The sequence below is a fragment of the Filicampus tigris genome, chromosome 6, assembly GCF_054856515.1.
Source record: "Filicampus tigris isolate MCC_2025a chromosome 6, RoL_Ftig_1.0, whole genome shotgun sequence".
In the NCBI taxonomy this organism is placed as follows: domain Eukaryota; kingdom Metazoa; phylum Chordata; class Actinopteri; order Syngnathiformes; family Syngnathidae; genus Filicampus; species Filicampus tigris.
The window spans coordinates 23,667,309-23,687,117 of record NC_141222.1 but is presented as its reverse complement, the minus strand read 5'-3'; the positions used below and the strand labels follow the sequence as shown (position 1 = coordinate 23,687,117).

General features: G+C 40.2%; 2 protein-coding genes across 3 annotated transcripts; one reads left to right on the top strand and one right to left on the bottom strand.

Moving 5' to 3' along the window:
* The first annotated feature begins 811 nt into the window (after nucleotides 1–811).
* On the top strand, nucleotides 812–9,172 carry LOC147146342 (sodium-dependent phosphate transport protein 2B-like). 2 transcript variants are annotated; one of them, XM_086032447.1, is made up of 13 exons: nucleotides 812–958; nucleotides 1,904–1,937; nucleotides 2,018–2,131; nucleotides 3,427–3,555; nucleotides 3,648–3,791; nucleotides 3,886–3,997; nucleotides 5,198–5,390; nucleotides 6,248–6,343; nucleotides 6,465–6,585; nucleotides 6,658–6,825; nucleotides 6,909–7,025; nucleotides 8,054–8,178; nucleotides 8,280–9,172. In XM_086032447.1, the coding sequence occupies exons 1-13, from the start codon at nucleotides 935–937 to the stop codon at nucleotides 8,820–8,822; spliced, it is 1,920 nt and encodes a 639-aa protein (XP_085888573.1). In that variant the 5' UTR covers nucleotides 812–934; the 3' UTR covers nucleotides 8,823–9,172. The 2 variants fall into 2 exon arrangements, with proteins under 2 accessions (XP_085888573.1, XP_085888571.1); XM_086032445.1 differs by lacking the exon at nucleotides 812–958 and having other exon boundaries at nucleotides 1,805–1,937.
* Nucleotides 9,173–12,394: 3,222 nt separating this feature from the next.
* On the bottom strand, nucleotides 12,395–14,587 carry bglapl (bone gamma-carboxyglutamate (gla) protein, like). Its single transcript, XM_086032450.1, has 4 exons — nucleotides 14,328–14,587; nucleotides 13,957–14,247; nucleotides 12,963–13,074; nucleotides 12,395–12,885 (listed from the first exon to the last, which is right to left on the bottom strand). Exons 1-4 carry the CDS (start codon nucleotides 14,386–14,388, stop codon nucleotides 12,783–12,785), a joined length of 567 nt encoding a protein of 188 aa, XP_085888576.1. The 5' UTR covers nucleotides 14,389–14,587; the 3' UTR covers nucleotides 12,395–12,782.
* Between the last annotated feature and the right edge of the window lie 5,222 nt (nucleotides 14,588–19,809).

Sequence of the window (19,809 nt, the reverse complement as noted above, 5' to 3'; positions counted from 1 at the left end):
AGTGACCTGAATAAAGACACGTGCTATAGAAAATTGATGGATGAAACCCTCACTGCATCTGCACACAATATCAATAACAGTGATGTGGAAAATTGAAATAGACTTTTGCAGTATATTTAGATTTTGGCAACTCATTTGAAATGAGATTCACGTTTGCAATAGCATAGCATGGTGCCTAGATGCTGCTGTTACACTGTGTTTGAAAATAACAAAGTAATTCACAACACTACATCCACAGAACTTTGTACAAGTATAACACAAAAAGGCCAAAGCATCAAATTCAATAATTTCCCCCCTTAATTACATTTATAAACAACAGGGTTAGCCAAATTGCAGTATATTTAATAAAATACATGGGATATAAACAATGGTACAAGAGATGATTAAAAAAACGAAACTGATTTAAACAAAATAAGACAACAGACAGCAATGGGTAGCTCTATAAAGAACAATAGTGTGCAACAATGATCCACTTCCAGATGAAAATAATATCTTATATGAGCCTTTTGGAAACTATGTGCATATCTGCAATTCTCTTGGAGTAAAAGATAGAGATATTCTAGCACCTGGATGACAATTTCATTATACTAATCTAAGAAGAAATATTTAGGTGCAACTGTTTTTTTTCCATTTAAAAGTCTAAATTTAACACACTATGACATTGACCGATGTCTATAAAGATCAATAGTGTGTGACAATGATCCACAGTCACACACACTCTGGCAGCCACACAACCAGCGAGACAGTAACAATGTTGAGTTGGATTGCAACACATGTCACAGCAGTGATTACAAGAAATGTGTGAGTGACCAAGCAAGGTGTGTTCATCTTATCTGCGAGAGCGATGTGAGGACGTCGTCCGACCCTCCTTCAGCTTCACACTCCACCTGTGTGGACTCAGCATTTGACAATCTCAAGGCAGCAGGCAGGCAGCATGGATGCACTCAAGCCACCTGGGGTGAGGACTTTATTATTTTTCTTGCTTTCACAAAATGGACACAATTAAATAAGAGATAAAAACTTTTTTTTTTCTTTCTGTGGCAACACCTCGACCATAAAACAAGTTTGTTAACGAAATTCAAATGAATAATGAAGCTTTAAACTAAATATGAGCTACCTAGTCATATAATTAAACACAACACACTGCTGTACAATTTCCAAACGTAAGTTTTTTGTTTTTTTAATGTATTGGATCATCCCATTAGTCAGTCAATGAATAACAGCAAATATTTCAGGAGCAAACTACTAAGAGAATGCTGTATACAGTAACATTTTTATTTATTTATTTTTAATATGACAGCAAATATTTAAATGTAAAAATATGAATAAACATGCTGTGTGTGTAACATTGGGAAAAAACCCCAACAGAAAATCAATTCAGCTTCATTTCCGTGTCAGAGTTTTGTACTAATGGAATTTTACTGTGGCCAGGATGACACCATGTGACTGTGGGATCAATACCTTGTGGCCTGTGAGTGGGTAAATGCGTGTGATAGTCATTCAATTGATGTGGGTTTTGGAACTGTTTGAAAGTAAAATATTGGCTATTAGTTCATTAAGAATGAACAAGGAAGTAAAACTGAAATGGGGAGGGGGGACATTTTTGTTAATGAAATAAAATGAAAATGTATTCTGCTAAAAAAAAAAAAAAAACTAACAAACTAATTCTTGTTTATACAACTAACTAAAATAATAGCGAAAAAGTCATTTGTTATCATCTTAATCAATATCATAAGCTTTCTGGGTTCATTTTAATTGCATTTATTTCAGTATTCTGGAAGGTCACTTGATTAGCAAAGTCGAAACCAATAATCGCCAAATGTAATGAAAAATCCAGAATTCTATAACTGCAATTGGAATGACTACAAATGAAAAACGACTGTTTGTTTTGATTCGATTTCAGCTCGCAGAGGATCTCGAAAGAAGTGACGGCAAAAGTAAGTTTTGGAATGGGAGACTTATTGTGCAAGCTAACAACGATACCCCAGTAATAGTTAATCTGTAAATGTGCAACTAGTGCAAAAAGGAAGCCCTGCCGACTCTACCCTGGCGCTGGTGGATGATGGGCAGCCAGAGGAGGAAGACCCTTGGGATCTGCCTGAGCTAAAAGACACGGGGGTGCCATGGTCAGGTGAGGAGAAATTTTCACGTGCATTTCTCATCGGTGATCTTGAACGGCACGATGCCAAAAGTGAGGCATCAGTCACTGCTCAATGACTCCCAACATGCATTATACAGTATTATTAGTACACAATTGCCTCGATACAGTTTGTCATAATGTCATAAATAAATCTGCGGTGTACGTTGGGAGTACATTGGGTGTGTTTCCTGCACAGATTTGGTGTCGTATAATGATGAATTGATGATAAGCGCAGCATAAATGTGTTGATAAAAGGGTATGATTAATCAAAGTCATGTGCAGTAAGTCTCGAGTGCAAGGCTGGGATCAGCACATACAACATAAAAAAAAAAAATGCATAGACTTTAAACTGGTGTCAGCCAGATCTGCACAATCATGTCAACATTTAAAAGAACGTGTCACTGTTGGAACGACTTAACCGTGGGTATTTGGGTGGAACCGGTGAAAACAGCATTTGAAGTGAACCAAGACAAGATCCACGGAAAATAAATTTCAGGGATTATTTCAGGGCTTCTTTATCAGCCTCCATCGTTGCACACCACTTTAGAATAAATGTTTTATGTTACTATAGCAGGGGCAGGTTGGGGGTTTGAATCTGGGCTTCGGCCTTCGTTGTGGACGTGACACATTCTCCCCGTTTTCTCTGGGTACTTTGCCATTCTGGCACATTCCAAAAGCATACATGTTAGGTTCATTTCAAATTCACTCTAAATTGTCCAAAAGATGCGACAACAATGAACAATTAATTAAGCACTTAATACAATGGATTTATGGATTTTAGGGGTTTTACGAGAAGCGATTTGAATCAGAAAGTCAGTTTTGATTTAACCGAACTAGAGGTAGAGTAGTTACTTGATTAATCAAGAACTATTTTTAATCAATGATAAATTGCTTAGAGACATTACTCAGTTTAAAATTGTCCCAATCCTTGGAAATTCAGCCTCCTCTCATTTTTCTGTATTGAGAAAAAAAAAAGATGCAAATCAGGTATATACATCGGCATAAATCGTTTTGATGTTGCTGATGATCTATTGTATCTTTGAATTTAATTAACTTGAACTGTTTGGGCTTTGGACTGCGTTTACATGTTGTTACATATTCTCAATCATTCTACTTGAAAAAGTACCGTCAAAAAGTCTTGAATCGAGATACGCGTCAAATCATCTTTTATTGGAAAGATGCATGTCCCGAGTGGATAGCATATTGTACCTATTTTCTATGCATCGATATGAATCATAAAGTGATGGAAATGAGAGTTTCATGTTTTGTTTTCTGTGTTCTACCAGCTTTGGACACAAAAGGGAAGGTGCTGCGCGTGTTGGTGTCAGTGGTGAAATTCGCTGTCCTGCTGGGCCTCCTCTACATGTTCATCTGCTCCCTGGACATCCTCAGCTCAGCTTTCCAGCTTGTTGGAGGTAAGCGTATGACGGTCTGACATGTCGCAATGGCGCATTTGGACAACAACAACAACAACGAAAACAAAATGTCATCCACCTCGTCCACGCAGGCAAAGCAGCAGGCGACATTTTCCAGGACAACGTTGTCTTATCCAACCCTCTGGCTGGTCTGGTCATCGGCGTCCTGGTCACTTTGCTGGTTCAGAGCTCGTCCACTTCGTCCTCCATTGTTGTCAGCATGGTCTCATCTGGATGTGAGCACATCACGCACGTGGCGCGACACCTACGGGCATGAGGAGATGATAGTGAAGCGGAGAGTTTTATTTTTATTTTTATTTTTTGTGGCAGTGCTAACCGTGCAGCTAGCTGTTCCAATCATCATGGGAACCAACATCGGCACCTCGGTCACCAACACATTGGTTGCCATGACGCAGGCCGGGGACCGCAGCGTCTTTCGCAGGTAACTTCTGATGCAGGAGTGGGGAAAATACGGCTTGTCAGAACATCTGAGCAATTCTAAAAGCAAATTAAAAACCTCAGAGAAGCTCTTATAAAAAGGCCCAAATCAATTTGTTCATTTGTTCGATGGGCAACTTTACAGATGCATGGTGTGCAATGGAGTTCCCTTTCTAAGGCAGCAACATATCGTCGCTGTCCTGTGAAAAACACTTACATCCAATTTTGGATTTTTTTTTAAATGTTCACGTTAATGCGATGTCTGTAACGCGGAAACACCATTCACGTAAAAATAAGAGAATTGAAAAAAAAATGGACATAAGTGTTTTTCATAGGACAACAACGATATACCACATCGTAATGTAACGTACGCTAACGCAAAGCCGTACTGTAATTATAGCACATTTATTGAGACCAAGCCCCCCACCGCCATTGCTTTATAATTGCCGATATTTATTTGATTAATAATTTACGTTGCTGCATAACCTAAACTAGCATGTACCCTTGAAACCCAGGGACAGAGAACCTTGACGACCCCTGTAAATTGGAAGTATGGCTTATAACAACTTTTAAAGGGAAATCAATCCAAACATATTTTTTTCAAGAATATGTTCCCGGCAAGCCCACTCGTTGAAACTCGGCATTCTGATAAAATATTGCGTTTGTGGATTATGAGTTAAGTTTTTGCCATCTCAGGGGGCGGCCATTTTGTCTTCTGTCGACTGAAAATGACATCACAACTGCTCACAACGACCAATCACGGCTCAGATTCAGAAAACTGGTCAGCCGTGATTGGTCGTTACCGGAGCCCTGAGCAGTTGTGATGTCACTTTCAGTTGACAGAAGTGACAAAATGGCCGCCTCCAGGAATGGCTAAAAACAAGCGGATTTACTCTTATTCCCCCAATGCAATATTTATCAGAATGCCTTGTTTTAACTAGTGGGTTTGCATATAACATATTCTTGAAAAAAATATGTTTGGGTTGACTTCTCTTTAAAAAAAAAAAAAAAAAAAAAGACTTGTGATAATGTCTCTATTATTGCTGTAGGTGTTCAATAAATCATCTGGCGAGTCATAAAACCGACACAGTAGTCATAATCGCGAGTGATACGCTAATAACACAGTAAAAGCTGCTACCGATAGAAGCGAGCAAAGATCACTCGGCGTGGCGTTCGCCTCAGTTGTCTTTACGACTCTTTTCAGGGCGTTTGCAGGGGCAACGGTGCACGACTTCTTCAACTGGCTGTCGGTTTTGGTGCTGCTGCCTCTGGAGGTCGCCACCGGCTACTTGTACGAGGTCACCAAGCTCATCATCGACTCGTTCCAGATCGAGAGCGGAGAGGCCCCCGACCTGTTGAATGTCATCACTGACGTCCTCACGGATTCCATTATCAAGGTAAAAATTTGCTTTTGTTCAAAACGTTTACAGTTAATTTAGTAGAAATGTGTGTGTGATTTTTGAAGCTTTGTTTTTGAATGAATGAATCGTGGACAGGAGTTATCTGGGGCGTAGCCCGGTGTACACCGGGCCTTGCAGTAGTCGCCAGTCAATCATGGGACACACAGACAAGCATCTACGCTCACATTCACACCTGCGGGCAATGTTTTTTGGCACGTAAGAGAAAGAAAATCCACGTGGATGCACACGGAACACATGCTAACTTATCTATAGCATGTCTCCCATATTTGTTTAGTGTGCTACAGCTGGTCCAATGAATTTGGGGATTTTTATTTATTTTTTTTTTTAGATGAAAAAAAGTTGTAACTGTAGTGCACTGGGATACTCAGGAAAAAAATATAAATATAAATAATGTGTTCCAAGGTCCAACTGTCACGTCATAATTTTTTTTTCCCCAAACAGTAAAACAGTCTTAACTTTAACGATGACCAGAAAAACCCATGTAAAAGCCAAAGAAAAATCAAAATCCTTTGAATGTCGCTTGTGCGTTCAAATTCAACACATGATGGCAATTCAAATTGTAACTGAAGATTTGTTTTGGCCAAAAATCACCTTGAAATTCTTTTTGATAAATTATTTTTTTAAAAGAAGGATATTTGACCAACTACTCAATCGGGTGGAACATCTGCACTCCCAATTCATCCACTTGCGCATACAACAGAAGATATCGGGTGCAGGATATGTTAAATTCTGCATGACTTTGTTGTCAAAACGCATTCATCATTGTTGATAAACAAATGTCTGTTAGGATGACGATTGCACATTTCTGCGTGTTCTGTTTTCATCCGAGACAGCTGGACAAGTCTGTCTTAAGTGAAATAGCCACTGGAGATCCAGCAGCCCGGAATAAAAGTCTCATCAAGAAGTGGTGCCAAACGTATACCAACATGGTAGGATGGCCTCACGTACTGCCCAAAATGAAATAGAAAATTTGACTTTCATGACACCGTATATAAGGTTGAAATGTTTTTTTTTTGTTTTGTTTTTTTTCCAACTATGGCTGATTTTCAGAGCACGGTGAACGTCACCGTTCCTGGTCCAGAGAACTGCACCTCTCCTTCAATGTGCTGGGTTGATGGCAACTACACCTTCACACTCAAGAACATTTCGCAGACGTACAACATCAAGAAATGTGAGCGTGACCTGACGCAAAGTAATTTATCAGTGCGCGTACTTGACATGGCGTCCGCATGTGCGTTGCCAGGTGATCACCTTTTTGTCGACGTGAACTTGTCCGACATGGCCGTGGGTCTGATCCTTCTGGCTCTCTCTCTGCTGGTGTTGTGCTCGTGCCTGTTGCTTATAGTCAAGCTGCTCAACTCCATGCTCAAGGGTCAAGTGGCCATGATCATCAAGAAAATCCTTAACACGGGTGAGTGGCGACGGCAAGGTTTGCGTGTACGCCGCGACCCGTTCCGGGTGTCTTTTGCTAACGCTCTACGTGCATGCGTGCAGATTTCCCATTCCCCTTTGGTTGGGTCACAGGATACATTGCCATTTTAGTCGGCGCCGGAATGACGTTCATCGTGCAGAGCAGCTCTGTTTTTACCTCTGCTATCACTCCACTCGTTGGTGAGGTCACTCATCTCTCCGTCTATTCATCCATCATAAAAAAAAAAAGCACTCCATCATCAACCCTTTTGTCCGTCCGTCCGTTCATCCATCCATCCATCCATCATCCATCACATCTATTCAGAAACCACCCATCATCCACCCAGCCACCCTTCATTAAAAAACAACACTCCATCCATCCATCCATCCATCCCATCTATTCAGAAACCACCCATCGTCCACCCAGCCACCCATCATTCAAAAACAACACTCCATCAACCAGTTCGTCCATCCATCCGTCCATCCATCCGTCCCTGCATCCATCTAGCCAACCGCCCGCCAGCCCACCCAATCCATCCATCCCATCTATTCAAAAACCACCCATTATCCATCCATCCATCCATCCATCCATAAACCATCCATCCATCCATCATTAAAAAAAACACTCCATCATCAACCTTTTTGTCCGTCCGTCCATCCATCCATCTATACATCAATCCATCCATCCGGCTCCCACCCGCTGCCCCCATTCCATCCATCCATCCATCCATCATTTAAAAAAAACACTCCATTATCAACCCTTTTGTCCATACATCCATCAATCAATCCCTCCATCCGTCCAGTCATCTATCAATTTATACAAGCCACTATCCTTCTTTGTATCCACTGGTTCATCCATCCATGCATCCATTCAACTTCCATACAGTTGATGATGTTGTACCACTGAGCCACCCATCCTCGTAATCTCCATACAATCACACAAATCACCATCAATCGCCTGGTCACCTATCACTAGTACCGGCCAATCATCCATCTACTCATCCAACAACCCGTGTATCCTTCCTTCTACCATCCATATACATTGGTGATCTATGGATACAAATTCTGCACGTAAAAAACATGAAAACATACTCTTTGTATTATTTCTACAGTATGTTGGTCTTATCAATCGGAAACAACCATAAAAATCGAAGAAAACACAGTCGGAGCATGATCATCCGAAGCGATGGATTAGATGAAAAAAAATTCTCATATGCACATACCTGTAGGTATTGGCGTCATCAGCATACAGAGAGCCTATCCGTTGTCTCTCGGTTCCAACATTGGCACCACCACCACCGCCATCTTGGCAGCCATGGCCAGTCCAGGCGACACATTGGCCAACGCTCTGCAGGTCAGTCACCTGTCGCGTTACGCAAACACAATATTTCACAAGAAACGTCTTTTTGCTGATTTTACCTGCATGCTAATGAAGCGCATTCATGGCTCCTCCAGATTGCCCTCGTACACTTCCTGTTCAACATCTCTGGCATTATTCTGTGGTATCCGATTCCATTCACCCGATTCCCCATCCGACTGGCCAAAGCCTTGGGCAACATCACGGCCTCCTACCGCTGGTTCGCCGCAGTTTACATCATCTTCTGCTTCTTCCTGCTGCCGCTCCTCGTCTTCAGTCTGTCGCTGGCCGGATGGCAGGTCCTAGTGGGCGTGGCGTGCCCTCTCGTGGCCTTTTTCATCGTCGTCATTGTCATCAACGTGCTGCAGAAGAGGAAGCCCGGGTGTCTGCCAGCAGCATTGCGGTCTTGGGACTTCCTCCCTCTTTGGGCGCATTCTCTGGAACCCTGGGACAAAGTGGTGGGCGTGGTCACTGCCAAATGTTGCTGCTGCTGCAAATGTTGCAACACCGATGAAGATAAAGGACGAGACAACAAGGTAGGGCAGAAAGAAGCCTACGATAACCCTGCAATGTGTGCGGACGCAGACCTGGAAAATGAGATCAAGCTCGAGGTAAACAGTGTGAAAATGACCAAACTTTGAGTTTCCCTTGAGTGCGGAATGCAATGAGGCACAATATTGCACAAGATTAACATATTATTTATGTCTTCACTAGATTATTTAATGTCATGTCAGAGCGACAACGGAGCAACTGTGAGCTGACTATAGCCAATGTCTGACAGTCATGTAAAACTACAGTACAAATGATAATACCATATCGTTGTTGCGACTTTAAATCATACTTTTCATTTCCCACAGTGCTCAATGTTCCTATATTTTCATCAGCCTTCATCATGTGTGTTTTGTAGATTTGCTCACTGTAAAGAAAAAAAGAAAAGCAGCAACCTCGTTGATACATCTTTTTAAGGCGTGAAAAGATTTTGTAATGATAAAAAGTGATTATATTCAAAGAATATGTTGTTTGAAATTAGATGAATGACCATCTTAAAAATAAACTTTTTCAACTTTAATCGTGTGTGTCAAGTTTGGGTTACATGTTTTGTTTCCGCAATATATTTCAACCAAAATTAGTCAATTTACTGCTTCTAATAATAAAACACATCCCCGAAATCCCAGAAAAATACAACTGTCCTGTCACATGTTAGGGAACAATGTGCATGAGCAATATAGTGTGGTTTGCAGTGACTGTGAGTCAGGGCTCACACGCATCAACTGTTTTCTTTCAAGAATATGTTCCCAGCAGGCCCACTAGTTGAAACAGGCATTCTGATTAATATTGCGTTTGTGGAATATGAGTTAAGCAGCAAAATCCACCCCTTTTTAGCCATCTCAGGGGGTGGCCATTTTGTCACTTCTGTCGACTGAAAATGACATCACAAATGCTCAGGGCTCAGGTAACGACCAATCACAGCTCAGCTTCAGAAAACAGGAGAGCCGTGATTGGTTGTTACCTGAACCCTGAGCAGTTGTGATGTCATTTTCAGTCGACAGAAGTAACAAAATGGCTGCCCTCAGAGATGCGTAGAAACAGATGGTTTAACTCTTTATTCCACAAACGCAATATTTATCACAATGCCTTGTTTCACCCAGTGGGCTTGCATAGAACATATTCTAGAAAAAAATATGTTTGGGTTGACTTCCTTTTTAACAGTCTTGTAATTCACTTGATTCTGCCCATGCTCTACAAAGACTGCTAACAGAAAAATAAACTTAACAGTAAGACACAAAAGAGAACCGTGCGTCTCCACAGATCAACACTAACTGAACTGAGTAACCAAGATGGCCACAATGTTCAATAACAAAAATAAAACAATCCCTCCATCCATCCATCCATCCATCTTCTGAACTGCTTATCCTCACTTCTCTTTGTCAATACAGACACACTCACAAGCACACACAAGTACTGTAGGCTACTCACAGGAACAACTTTTGAACATCACTTGTGGGAACGATCCGGAATGCCCGCGCACGTTGGACTTTGCATGGTGGTCTTCTCAGTTGACGATAAGACAGCAGCACGTGCGACTGGAACAGGTGTGCACAGGTTAACCTTGTTGAGGTGAGCATGAAAGAACGAAAAGAACATGCTAATCTTATCTCTTGTCATAATTCAACTTGTTTTAAAGTGTCAAATACATCGGGGTCTGTTAGATCTTCAATTCTTGGTTGAAAGAGGTGAAAGAAACGAATAAAATGCTTCGACATAAACAATTAAAGAACAGGTTGCTGATTATTGCCTTGATCATTTTTTACTAAAACCGTGCTGTATCATTGAATAATTGTTCCCTACGGAGTCAAACAAATCAGATTTTTGATGAAAAATTTTAAAAGAGGCATAAATGATGAGCTGGAAGTGTGCCCTCGTAGTTTGTTAAATGGCCAGCAGAGAGCACTCTTGAGCTTTGCTGTTATTTTGAACGTGACAACAGACGTCCCATGTGTGGACATACAGTAAATGGAGTAAAATATCATGCATTTGTCAAAATATATCTTTTGGTACAGTAACAACAACAACAACAACAACAACAACAAAATCTAATTAAAAAAACATGTCAGTGTGTAGTAATTTATCTTTTTATTATTATTATTTTTTTTTAAAACAATGGTATTCTTATTTTTGATTTCATGACACAGTATGATGTATAAAAACAACCGTATAGTAATGTATGATGAGTCCCAATCTTGGTCAGAATATTTTGGTTACAAGACACAATAAAAAAATACATATTTCCAGGTTGTCAAATGAATGTTAACTTTTTTCCGGTGGTAATTTAAATTTCTCAGTATTTCGCCACACGTCGCACATTATTTTATCTGGAAAGCATTTTGCTTGTGACGAGTACTGATTTCTTAGTTAAACTGTCTATTGTCATGATTCCTTCAAATTGTTTGCAACTGGTGGTATTGTCTTTACTTATAGACAAAACAATGAAACCTACAACAATGTTACAATGAATGAATCAACGTCATGAAAGCCAATTTAAAAATAAAATGTAACCTGAATGAACCTGCTGAACTTGTAGTTTTAAACTAATTATTATACAGTCTTTATCTAACACTGATAGCAAAGGTAATTATTGTGTCATTTGAGAACTCAGTGTTGTTGAGACATTCATAGTTCAGTATTAGAAAACCCCAACCCAATCTTTCTGATCAACAGTGACATCTAGTGGTCGGCACCAAAAACGACTGCAGCTCACTCTGACCCATTGAAAGCTAACAATTGTATATTTTTGATACCCTTCTTAAAGTCCACGTAGTCCATGTCACGGTTCAGCTTCGGAAAACAGGTGAGCCGTGATTGGTCATTACCTGACCAACTGTGCTGTCATTTTCAGTCAACAGAAGTGACAAAATGGCGGCCCCCGGAGATACCTAAAAACGGATGGTTTAACTCTTACTCCACAAATACAATATTTATCAGAATGCCTTGTTTCAACTAGTGGTCTTACATAGAACATATTATTGAAAAAAATATGTTTGGATTGACTTCCACTTTAAAATGATCACCTATTGACTGCTTACTTTTGCTTTTTTGTGAATGTGGAAATCAGCTCAGGGCAGGGGCGGATCAATTCTAGTGGGCTGTGGGCCACCCTGAAATCATGAAAAATGCCAAACGGCCTTATCTCCTTCATTGGTGTTAATGTTAAGAGTAACTAAAACAAAAAAAAAACCCATAGTGTTCCGTCGCAGCATTTTCATTTGAGACCATAACTTGGTGTAATAGCTTGTATTACCCGTGGAAAGTGAGGGAACACTGCAATTCATAATTGCTTTCTTGATTGGTTTTAGCGTGTTTATTGAAGTCGGACAAAGTCAAATGTTCCCTTGCATACTTTGATTTTTCTTTATGCGACCCTCAAAGGAAACAGTTTGGCAACCCCCGGTCTAGTGCTTTACTAGTAGAACTAGTAGCGTTTAGATGTCAACTAGTAACATGTTAGAATCCTACCAGTTTGCTAAAGTTGTGCTATGCTACGAGTGTGCAGAAAATATTACCAGGGAGACTGTTGTTCTACTTGTGCACCCGAATCGTTCTTCTGGTGCGCTGATTTGTATTACAAGGGAGAGAGATCATACTAGTACATGGACCTTGGATATCACGGCTAGACTTCTGCCATTAAAAAACAAAAACACTTGAAGCCACTGTGTTGGACAAAAAAAATCATGTATTTCTTTGAAATCCAGAGGCAATGTGTGGTTACAGCCACGGCAGATAATTCACGTATATTTCACACACTCTGTACACAGCCACTAACACTACTGTACATCTAAGAGCTCGTTACTATAACCGCTGCTGAAGCATGGCATAAATAATTCAATACAATCATCCAAACACACTTTTAGCACCATTCATCGCGTTATACGAAGGAATCGTTTCAACATATATGGGCTGCTGCCTACTTTATGTGCACCTCTGTGGACGTCGCTTGTGCAAAAGTTTGCGACCTGCAAACGGAATGCGTTTGTCTGCTTCCTGTTGAGGGGAGGTGATGCTCTTGAACGAAAGAGACAAAAGCAGTTGGGAGCGACAACCGCTTAGAAGGGAGGGGGACCGTAGTAGGCTGTGTAGGCCGCCACGATGCCCTGCGTCTCCGCCATCTCGTCGCAGCCCGTGTGCAGCTCGCACACCTCTCTCAGGCTGCAGCGGAAGAAAGACGTTTGCGTTATTGACGGGCGGCGAAGTCAAGTGAGAACGATTTTCAAAACAACTCGTACCGCTCCATCTGGTAAAGGGAGAGCGGGGCTTGGCGTCTCGTCCTCAGCAAAACGGAAGCCACGTCTCGTTTCATGACCACGTGAGAGTCTTGAGAGTCTTGAGAGTCCGTCGCTAGAAGGGGGGGAAAGTGGAGCGCATGCGCGCATGAAAAACACGATTTATGCACGTTCTCGAGAGAGTGAGGGGTGCATGCGATGCTGTCTTTGACAGTCGGCCGCAGTTTTCCTACAATTTTCGGTCCTCTGTGGGATTTTGAGAAAAAGTGCTTGGAGACGGCGAAAAGCACGCGAACGTACAGTACGTCGACGGTGTTCCGTATGATTTGCCACTTTTGGATTCATATATCCTCCATTGTTCGCTGAATAACTCATCTACTCTTTGTTTTTGTAATCAGGCCTGTCTAATATAAAATTATTGCTTTGGCCCCATCTTGTGGCATTTTTGTGCCAAGGAACTATATCTTGTAGTGCTTTGTCGCCATCTAGTGACATCGATAAGGAATTATAGATTTTTTTTGGGGGGGGAGAGTGTCAATTCGACAATCTAGCCTACTTTGTTGTTTGAAGGAAAATCCCACCTATTCACTGTTTTTGTACTCTTTCTGAAATGTCCTAAAATGCCACAAGATGGCGCCAAAGTCATGTCTAATAGAAAATTAGGACTACAATGTATGGCTCATATAAATGTAGTTATATGTTTCAACGTGGTGCTATCTTGTGACATATTGTCGCAAAGGAACTATGTTGAAGTGATATTTGGACTGAGAGACAAGCTTTGTATGTCGGGGGACAATTTAGCCGTGGTGGTAGAAGAAGTTATAAGAGATCCGTCATTGCATTACTACGCACTTTGCATTTGGTTGAAATCAAATCTGTAAGCCATTTTTTAATTTTTTTTATTCTCGGTTCAAATGATTAAGACTGTATCGACGATTTTTGGTGTCAATCACACGTTGTTCTGCTTTTTTGCTAGATGACTATATTGATGGCTTACCTTCAGTACTGGCTGACTCAGATGAAGAGGAAGAGGAAGATGAGGAGGCAGAGTCGGAGTCCGAATCGGAGTCGGAGGCCGAGTCGGAATCAGAGTTGGAGTCTGAGTCCGAATCGGACGAGTCTGAGGACGAGTCAGAAGAGTCGGAGGCTGAGGAGTCGGCGTTGTCCCCGGCATCGCCGTTGTCTCCGGCATCGGCGTGGTCACCAACATCGGCGTGGTCACCGACATCGGCAAGGTCGCCGGCGTCTGAGTGGTCAGAGTCGCCATCGTGAGACTCGTATTGGACAACTGTTGAAAGGACATAGAGTCTAAGTTATGAGCAAAGTTTCCTTCGAGCACGGACGGTGATGTTCCGGAACGCTTCTTACCTCCTGTGGCCCAGCACGCTGAGAGGAGAGCGCAGATGGCGAGGAGGCTCAGAGTCTTCATGGTGTCTTGAAGTTGAAGTTTGAGAGTTCTTCACTTTGTCCTTCGGATGTGCTCGTTGCTTTTTGCTTCCATCTCGCCGAAGCCAGCTCCGTTATATACTCTTGTCCCCGACCAGTTTCAGACACTGAGGAGACCCTCTGATTGGCTGGAGAATCATGTGTCAACAACATCTCCTCTTGCACTTGTCAAGGGAGGCCGCCACAAAAAGTCCCACTCTAGCCCGGGACCCACTCCAAGAATTCAGTCACCCCAAAGCACGCTCTCACTCAACCTGAAAAGTTCTTGGCCTGCTTTAGGATGGAATACTTCAAATGTTACATAATCGCTTCATATACTAGCTAGAATTGTGCACAATGGTTGCAATAAATATGGCTAAAATCTTTCCTATCTAAATGAACAATTTGGTCATCACATAAAATAATTTTTGTAAGAAATCACTTTGCAGTCAAGACATGCAAGGACTGAATTCACTTTATTTAAGTAACTTTATTTTGTTGTGCACTTTGAGTTGTCAACATTGTATACTTTTTGGATATGGTTGTCATGTCCAGTCTTAGGAAAGGTCCTGTAAATAAAAGCTATTTTCATATTTTCTCTCTTTTTTTGGGGTGTCAAAAATGCTCCTCGTTCCAAATGATTGATGGTGATGATAATGATTGATAAAGATGATACCCTCTCCCAATATGTATAAGTTGAGTTGAGCTAGATCAGTGGTTCGCCAACGTTTTACACTAAGTACACCACAAATAACACCTAGCTCTCCAAATACCATCATAATGACCAACGTTAAAATTCAGTAGCGTAGTAGGCTCAAGTGTTCATCAAAATCGAGGCAGAGGTTATTTGTAAAAGGTACATTTAATTATTATTATCCACTGAAACATGTATTTGTACCAGCACTTAATTACAGGGGAATGACAAAAAAACAAAAACTACACAGCAAATCTGCTGGTGTTGATTCAACACCATTGGGTGTTAATTCTAACACCATGAAAGTGTCTGTATGATTCCAAACTTCCCGGTGTTAAATTTAGATTTATTAAAGTGTTCAATGTTCAACATCCAAAAGTGTGTCATAGCAACAAAATGTAGTGTTGACAGAGCAGTAATATTGACACTATTGAGTGTTGAGATTAACGCTAGGTATTCAATTCACAAAGCTAAGAAGTAGTTCTACAGTGCATTGGTACAGTTTTGAAATAAACACCTTCGAAAGTGGGTGCTCAAATCTACGACACGTCAGCACAGTTACCATCTAAATAATACATTTCAAACAGCTGCTTTGCTTTTTATTTGGCTTTTGGGGTGTTTTGTGATGCCACCAAAGAAAGTTACCAGTAATGACAAAAATGTATTTTTTTTTATGATAATTGAACATAAAAATAAGAAATTGTGATGTGGGGGTCATGTCTCTGTCCTCTTCACTAAAAAGTGTGCTTCCTTTTGTCATTGTGTGAAAAGACTCAACTCCACGGCACATCTACGTCACACATTTACATTTGAGAAGTGTTTCATTTATTTTACACTTGAAATGCCCCCTCTCCTTAAAGCGGAAGTCAACCCAAACATTTTTTTTTTTCAAGAATATGTTCCCAGCAGGCCCACTAGTTGAAACGCGGCATTCTGATTAATTTTGCGTTTGTGTAATATAAATTAAGCAGCAAAATGCACTCGTTTTTAGGCATCTCCAGGGGCGGCCATTTTGTCTTCTGTCGACTGAAAATGACATCACAACTGCTCACAACGACCAATCACGGCTGACCCGTTTTCTGAATCTGAGCCGTGATCGGTCGTTGTGAGCAGTTGTGATGTCATTTTCAGTCGACAGAAGACAAAATGGCCGCCCCCAGAGATGGCTAAAAACTAGTGGATTAACACTTAATCCACAAAGGAAAATTTATCAGAATGCCCTGTTTGAACTAGTGGGCTTGCATAAAACATATTCTTGAAAAAAAATATGTTTGGGTTGACTTCAAACTTCAAACATCAAACACAGTTTTATTTTTAACAGTGGCTTACTATGCTCATAGAATGTTTCTCAACATGCCTGTTGAGAAAAGAAGCCTTTTTGAGTGTGGCGACCGTTTGACCCCGGAGCGGGTTCATTTTATTTCCATTATGTCCTATGGAAATCTGGATCATCTTCTATCTATCTATGCCGTGTTCCAGAACAGTTTGTGCAGAGTACAGAATGTACAGAGGTTCTCCTGTATATGTTCATTACACTTCATGATGGTCATCAAAGGCATCTTCATTCTGTCAATCAACCATTCAAAATAATTGATGAAAGTGTTGAATCAGCATATGTACGGAATGTGATTGGATGTTAAGATTGAGTGTTGCTTCTGCAGAGGTTCCGCAAGGTATGCCATTGCTCTCATCGTACTGCACTCCCTTTGCCCCACATGCTATATCCCACCCCCGCAAACCCCAAACTACAGTGCGAGAGCACCGCAAGCTTCTAATCGAGTGACACGGAGTGGCGGTCGGGCTCATTATGCGACGGACTTAATTAGAGTGCTACAGCATCCCGCCACAGCCGCGGGCAAGTACTATTTAGGGACGGCAGAATCTGGCACGGGCCAGCGCTTGGCAACACCGAGCGGTGGCCCGAAAGGCGCACGCCTCGCAGCTTTGCACAAAGCTAAATATAAGGAAGGCCTATGTGTTGCTATACGGTGATGTGCATGCAGTTGTGGATGCGAGATATGGTTCGAGTGTGGATGCAGCTGTGGGTGACTTTATAGAAAAAACAAATAATCCGAGCTATACTGCTGCAGCAATTAAATGTTGGTTACATGTGCACATTTTATGGAACCCCTTCAGCGGCCAACAAAGTGTTGTCCATAAGATGTCACCACTAGTGTAGTCTGACCTTGATGCCCTTGTTTCCTATAGTCTGGTGTTATTCCTGGTGTCAGGCGTTTGTCTTGGACGATGAGCTGTGTAATTTAAATGTCTAGCCTTGTGGTTTTTTTCCCTATTGTGTGGATGCAGTTCACTGTACGATTGCCGCGACTTTCTCAAAAAGGTGTAAATCACATTGAACAATAAGACATGACAATTATGAATTAAATGTTATTTTTGGGGGGGAGGTTCCAAATTTGCACAACAGGAACTTGCACATATGTTTATGAGGGCAGATGCTCAGGTCAAAAAAGGAAACCCATGTCCAAAATGATTCACACAATTAAAAAACAAAGAGTAGGATTATGTGCATTCATTTCATTTATATAAATTCATTTATATAACTTATAAAAATTCATTCATTCATTACAGAGAGTATATATATATATATATATATATATATATATATATATATATATATATATATTTCATTTATATAAATTCATTTATATAAATTCATTTATATAACTTGTAAAAATTCATTCATTCATTCAGTATATGCTTATACTGTATATGTTATGTATTGCATTTGAAAAACGTTTTTAGAGCTCATTAGACAGGTGTACCAAATGTTGTGTTGCAATACCAGATATTTAAAAATAGTCCCTTTTGAATTGTTTGAAAAAAAAACAAACCACAATGTTTGACCCATATAGAAGCACATTCCAAAGACTGGCATTATAAAGCCGAATGTATTGCGAAAGTCTTGCACACATATGTACGGTACAACCCCATAATTACAGTATGAGTTACTCGGAGAAAGTGTTTTTCTCTGAAAAGCCACAGAAGTGAACATGTCAGTCTTGAGAATTATTGTTCTGGGTGCTAGAAAGCTAAATAAGCAGTGAAAAGAATAATGGTGAAACTCAAAAGAATAACAAAACAACTATCTTGCCTCATTTAGAAACATAAAGCACATATTTACATGCAGGCAGGGCCTTAAAATTTTGATTTTTCAAATCAATGCAAAAACATACTATTTTAAGCATTTGGTATTACATATGCATATTAGTGTATATTTACTTTATAAAACAAATGGCATTATTTGCTAGTTTAGAAAAAACAGTAACCAAAAGAGCCCCCAGTTTTTATGTAATTTATTTCATTTTCTTGAGTGGAATTGGAAATGTTAATTACATTAATATATAGTAGCAACAAAAAATATGTGAACCAAATCCATTAAGAGGATTTGTAAATACTTATACAGTACATTTTCATTATAAATACATTCAATTACTAGTTAGTACTAGTATTACTTGACATTCCTTAGCCTTCCCCTTTTGGATAAAAACAAAAAACATAAAGCAATGTTTATAGAGAATACATACTAATCTTGAATAATAAAATAAACCATGAATAATTAGATCAATATTAGTGACGTGTGATGTGTGAGCAACTAGTAAAATGTTGTAAGAGGCTCATTAGAATTGAATTGTGATTTTTTTTTTAAATAATCATCTTTGGACCACTAAGCTAGTCACCTCTTTGGGTATGATCATTTTGAACTTTTATTCAAATCTAATCGGATGCAAATCTTGCCTTTATGAGTATTGCGTGAAGACAAGTTCAGTTTCACTGCTTCTCTGATTCAATTGTGACTCACACTGTTCTTAAAAGTGGAATATTGCAATTATGTTTGCCTTTGTGTTATGTCACTTAAACCAAAGCCAAACTCTATCCAAGACTGTCTGGATGCCACCTGTCAGGGTTTCCCAATTCCGCCGGATGCTTCGGCTTGGCAGGACGGCACTGACAATTACAGTATGTTGATCTCCGTCTGGACCTTCAAATTCCCTTCTTGCTCGAGTGGACATTGCTGGGATGATCCCAAATGTTTTCTCTCACAGTGTCTGTATCCAATGTGCTTTTCATTTTGGGCATTTTTTTGTTTTGTTTTTTTTTGTTAACGTAATTACTGAACATTCATCTGAGTACTGTGGAGCCTCTAAAGTCCAACGCTCAGTTTGAAATGGGGCAAAAGCTTTTGGGGAAATTACGCTTTTAAAGTCACACAACATTTAAGAGCTCAAATGGCTGAAAAACATTTGGAGTGATATTTACTTGGAAGTTTTTTTTTCAGTCAGTTTTACAAAGGCGGTTTTTGAGTAAATTTGACTTGCTTAGTATTATTTCAAAAATAAAGAAATAAAAAAAAAAAACTCACGCAAAAAACAAATACAAGTACAGTATATTGGTGATTTCATGAGAAATGCACACAAAACATTAAAAAACACGTCAAAATCGCCCATATATTTGTGGATCTGAAAAACCCCGTGAAAATTACAAATATATTCGTCGAGCTGAAAAACACGGATGTATGTGTGTGAATAATTTTGAGGGGACAACAGCTATATATTAACACACAGTAGGAGTGGCATGGCTCAGGCGCTATATCTCCAAACCTGAAGGATGTGGGTTCACTTTAAAATTATTTTTTTTAAAAACCCAATACGGTGCGAGTAAAATGTACTCCAAAACTCTCTTTGTAAAATTGATTTTGAATTTCTGAGTGTT